Source organism: Octopus bimaculoides, chromosome 9 (genome assembly GCF_001194135.2).
Source record: "Octopus bimaculoides isolate UCB-OBI-ISO-001 chromosome 9, ASM119413v2, whole genome shotgun sequence".
NCBI classification, from domain to species: domain Eukaryota; kingdom Metazoa; phylum Mollusca; class Cephalopoda; order Octopoda; family Octopodidae; genus Octopus; species Octopus bimaculoides.
Window position 1 is genome coordinate 68,978,377 of NC_068989.1, and position 5,464 is coordinate 68,983,840.

Here is a 5,464-nt window from a genome sequence, read left to right on the forward strand (position 1 = left end):
AGAGAGAGAGAGAGAGAGAGAGAGAGAGAGAGAGAGAGAGAGAGAGAGAGAGAGAGAGATTATAAGGTTTTGGATAACAAGTAATAATCAGTCCACCATAATGATAACTACACTTATAAAGCGTTTGCAATGAAACGTGTTCATTAAATATTAAAGCCAGTCATTTATTCACTTCTTTTCTGCTGTAGTGTTAAATTATAGGTGTTGATTTGGTTACGATTACGCTAGCAGCAGGCAATTTGTTGATAGGAATTTTAAGGGCACTCTGGAGTTAGATATGAATGAGGTTCTGGAATCTTGGGAAAAACAACAAAAACCAGGAATTGTAATGTCAGATGCTCGACAGAAATGTGCCCAAGCTTCCACCACTTATTCAAACACAGCTAAATTCAGGTAAGTTAAGAGAAGACTGTAACTGCAACACAAGAAGTGTTGGGAAAACAATGACATTGACTTGCAAACTGATGCCGGTTTCAATGGCATGCGTAGCTTCCATGCATATGGACCTCAGAAGAAGGATACCACTCTGACGAAGTCGGCTGTTATTAGAACGTGGATAAGTACCTAACCGCTTTGCAGGGTATCTGCACCAAGTGTTCAGTGCACCAGGACACGTTGAGCAGAAAACCTAGAAACAGTGACACATTATAGACGCAGGCGTGGCTGTGTGGTATGAAGCTTGCTTCCTAACCACATGGATCCGGGTTCAGTCCCACAGCATGACACCTTGTGGGTGAATTTGGTAGGCGGAAACTGAAAGAAACTCGTCGTATCTCTGTGTGTGTGTGTGTGTGTGTGTGACCACCGTTTGACAACCGGTGCTGGTGTGTTTACGTCCTCGTAACTTAGCGGTTTGACAACAGAGACCGATAGAATAAGTACGAGGTTTAAAAACAAAATAAGTACTGAGTTTGATTAGTTCGACTAAAATTCTTCAAGGTTGTGCCCCAGCACGGCCGCAGTCTAAGGATTGATAAAAGTAAAAGATGACAGATAAAAGATTATACTAAAATGATGTGACAGTGGATGATCTGCCAAATGTAGAGGAGATGTTAGTCGCAATCAAATCTGTGTCAGATAAAAAAAAAAGAAACCATCAGGCATGGACGGAAATCGCAGTAGAAGTGTGGGGAAAGGGAAGAAGTTAAATTCATTAGATGTCTCTATTGGTCGATGCTGGAATCATAGAAATCTTGTCATGTCCCACAGAATCGGAAGTATTCTATCATCATTGGTAAGAATGTCTGTGGAAATTATCGAGGGATTTATCTGTTTGCTATAGACAAGAAGATCCTTGCATGAGTGTTGCTCAATAGACTGAGTCAGAAAATTGCAGTAGTTCTGTTTGAAACTCAACGTAAATTCAGAAGTGGTGGGGGGAAATACCATGGATATGGTAATCTGTCTCTGTTAGATCCTGGAAAAATCCATGGAACAGATCAAAGAACTGTATGTGATCTTCCTTAACTTCACAAAGACATTTCACAGTGTAAACATGTAACGCGTGTGACAGGCATTTAGCGGATGTAAAGTGAATCCCTCCTCAAGGGCTTTAAGGCCTTAAATTATACAGTTGGACAATGGATTTTCACGGTTTGATGCTACAATAGGAGTCAAACAGAGCTACGTACTACTACGAACATTATTCTCACGCTGTCATAAACCTCCCAGAAGGCATTCTACATCTAAATTCGGTCGAATGACGCCAGTTGCAGTTTTTCTGCACTTCATGTTGGTGTTGTGTATTCTTGTCGTGTGTTCAAAGTCAGTGAGGCTGTTGATATTGCAGTTATTTCTATTTATATGCGTTTTTTTTTTTACTGTTTGAACTTAATGGATAAGTTTGTTTTTTTGTTTTTTGTTGTTTTCTTTTGCGATGTTGTAGTTAGTGCGGTGTTTTGTGGTTAGAGTTTAACGTAGAAAGATAGGAAGTCCATTGATGGAGATAACGTGATGCTTGTACATCATTGATGTTTTCTTCTTGCAACTGACCACACGTGGTACTTGTGATATTCAATTCAAGAAGATTTAGGTTCTGCAAATGTAAACTACATAGGCATATGGTTCCAGCTTATCGGTAGTTTGCTAGCCAGCATTATGTGTTCTTTCTTTTAGTGTGATGAGTGCTTTTAATGAGGAGTAACAGGAAATGGCATTGCAATATCGGTATATTATTATTTGAGGTTATTTTTGTAACATAGATAATAATGTGACTGATGTGTTGTTGATGCGCTGCTAATTACTCTGTACAGTGTTTCATTGACACAGGTTCAACACCGGTTTTCTGGACACTGGTGATCGAGAAACTCTTATAATCTGCATTAATTTGTTGGTGTCTAAGCAAAGCGTATTTTCCTGGATTTATAAACCTTGTTGCTGAGTGAAATTTTTATACGCATTTTGAATACTTCTTAAAAAATATTATCATAGGCACAATCGTGCTTATGTGGTAAGAAGCTTGCCTCGCAGCCACATGGTTCAGAGTTTAGTCCCACTGCGTGGCACCTTGGGCAAGTGTCTTCTGCTACATCCTCGGGCCGACCAAAGCCTTGTGAGTGGATTTGGTAGACAGAAACTGATAGAAGCCCGTCGTGTGTGTGTGTGTGTGTGTCTTTATATTTGCGTTTGACTCCTACCACCGCTTGACAACCGGTGTCGGTTTGTTTGCTTCCCCGTAACTTCGCGGTTCGGCAAAAGAGACCAGCATGGCCGCAATCTAATGACTGAAACAAGTAAAAGATAAAAAATATTATCATTGTAGGCAAGTCTCGGACAGTCGTTCTCCGTGTTCATGCCTCAAGTTCTTTTGAGAGAATTTTTTTCTGTGTTTCGAACGTTTATCATTCGACCGACAGTCTAACTATGACCAATCAACTTTATATTTATCGTAATATATTTAGTGTTTTTTTTTATTCTGTACATTTAACCCTTATGAACACAGAAGAATAGCATTTAAGAGAATTTTGGCTGCTTTAGTTTCTTTCAGATCAAAGCGGCTGCATACAGGCTTCCTCATTTGCGCGTACATATGTAAATATACAAATGTAAATGTTTGCACGCACGTATGTAAATGTTTTTACGTGTGTGTGTATGTGTGTGTGTGTAGGTGCATTTATGTATCATTTCTACAATAGGCACAAGGTCTGAAATTTGTGGAAAGGGGATTAGTCGATTTCAACGACCACAATGCGCAACTGGTGCTTACTTTATATCTACCCTCCAGGAGAATGAAAGGCAAAGTTGACCTCGGCAGAATTTGAACTCAGAACGTAAGGACGGACGGAATGTCGCTGAATATTTTGACTTACCCTCTCCCCCGAAATTGCTGGCCTTACGCCAAAAATTGAAACCAATATGATGGGCTCAATATAATATACAAAAATAAGAAGTTGGTAATGATGATGATGATGATGATCATCATCATCATCATCTCCATCATAATCATCTTCACCATTTTATCAAAAGGAACAACAGCACCAGCTAGCACAACAAAAATAACAATAATAACAACCACCACCACCTCCACCATCACCCCAGCATCAATTATTTCAAACTGTTGCGTATACTCAGGAGAGAGTATACGCAAAATAGAGTATAGGAAAATAGTGTTGGTGGTGGAGGAGGGAAGCAGAAATGTTTGATTTGTAATTTGGATTTGCTTTTTTGTTTTTAGGTTTATGCTATCGAAAAATAAACTTTGTACATTTAGCTATCACAGTGTTGTAAACCAGGACGTAAGCGTTATTAGTCGATGCTCTACTAGCTGGGGAAAAAGAAGATGGGCGAGGGAAAGGATCAGACGATTTTCTATTTGTTATTTAAACATACGATATTAATAATAACTTGACTATCTTACCTCGTCTTCTCTCAGGGATTTTTTCTTCATCAGAACGATCCTTTTGTGTTCTTTTAATCGCTCTTTGACTTTATCCCTGCCTTGAACAATAGGAAGGTTTGCAAGGAACCAACTTCCCAAAGAGATTCTATATTTACTGGGTGTGTTCTCAGAGCGAGCAATCAACCAAGCTAATACGCGTCCTTCTTTGATCTTTTGAGTCAGTCTCTTAGCAGTAGTTAAGAGAGCGATGTAGTTCGGTTCATATTTCTCTTCGATGTTTATGTAATTCTGTTTCACCTGAAGAAGCCAATTCTGCAATTGTTCATAATGATTGACAACAAACACAGTGTCTTTTATATCGATGTTGTTATCGACCGGAATAACGTCTTGTTCCAATAAATTGGTAGTATTCACAATTTTTTCTTTCGGAATTTTATCCAAAATATTCTTAGAGTTGTTAAGTTTCAGTTCTTCGTTCATTTCATTCAGATTATTTAAGTTGACAACCTTTTCATCGGAACAACGATTGTTCTGCAAATTTCTCCATTCTTTCTTAATGTCATCTCTCCATTCGCAGTCTTTCATTAGTTCCTGATCGAGCTCATCCAAAACTTTGAGAGCTTCATTCGTTTCGGATTCTTCGATGCATTCAACATCATTAATATAATTTGCAGCTCTTGCCGCTTTCAAACCATCTTCGATTTCATTAAGGCGCATTTGTTTTTGCAGAACATTAAGAAAATAACTTGTTTCCTCCAATTTTTCATCGATGCTTCGCTTTTTAAGAATCCAGTTAGCATCCGGATCAGCCTTCACTGGTTTGTTAACTGTTGGTTCTTGAAGAAGAATCGAATGCTTTCCGAGAACTAGCTCGTGAAATTTGGCGGCTTCGTAATCGGACATTCCTATAGTGCTGTTATATAGGGAGATATCCATGTTGATATTACAACTAATATACAAATAACCCGAAATACGTGTTGGAATACAATCAGTTTTCACGAAATAACAAGCAAAGCAGAGCGTATACTTCCAATTCGCAGGTAAAAGTATCCTTCTGCTAAGCCAATAAAAGATGCTACAAAGCGAAAGTTGGAAAACTGAAAAAAAATCGGGTATGTGTATAAAACTTCAATAGTTAGATTTGTTAATAAGTTGTACGTTCCGGCTCGATGACTAGTTTAGCAATGAACTGTGTGTTCTACAGATTTTGTTTATGAAGACTGCTCTCCGAAAGTAAAAAGTAAATACAACCAAACTACGCGGCTGCCATTGGGTGAGCCGGCAATGTGTGTAAAATGTGTGGCGTTTAAGCACCTCCCAGTCAATTGAAATTATCACCGTGTTAATCCTAATTCGCATGAATCGTATTGTATTAATCCGATTTTAGGTCGAACGTAACGTGAATATGGAAAGTGTGTTATTAGCAAGCCCAGTGTCATGTGCAGCCGAGCATGTTTTAATGTGTTTACCATACAACAACAACAAATACTACTACTACTACTACTACTACTACTACTACTACTACTACTACTACTACTACTACTACATGGTGATTGCAATTAGTTAATGTTTTTAAAAAAGATCCTGGTCCGTATATTGCTCTTCTGAAATATATAGATTATCTAG

General features: G+C 38.5%; 1 protein-coding gene across 11 annotated transcripts in view; it reads right to left on the minus strand.

The window, feature by feature from the left end:
- The window catches only part of LOC106868038 (serine/threonine-protein kinase 25), a 151,497-nt gene extending 146,468 nt beyond the window's left edge, over positions 1–5,029 (minus strand). For 5 of the 11 annotated variants that reach the window (XM_014913144.2, XM_052970742.1, XM_014913139.2 and 2 more), the window contains exon 1: positions 3,857–5,028. In XM_014913144.2, coding sequence (XP_014768630.1) covers positions 3,857–4,774 — 918 coding nt within the window. In that variant the 5' untranslated portion in view covers positions 4,775–5,028. Of the gene's footprint in view, positions 1–3,856 lie in introns of all 11 variants that reach the window. The other 6 variants (XM_014913146.2, XM_052970743.1, XM_014913141.2 and 3 more) reach the window with 3 other exon arrangements.
- Positions 5,030–5,464: the final 435 nt, after the last annotated feature.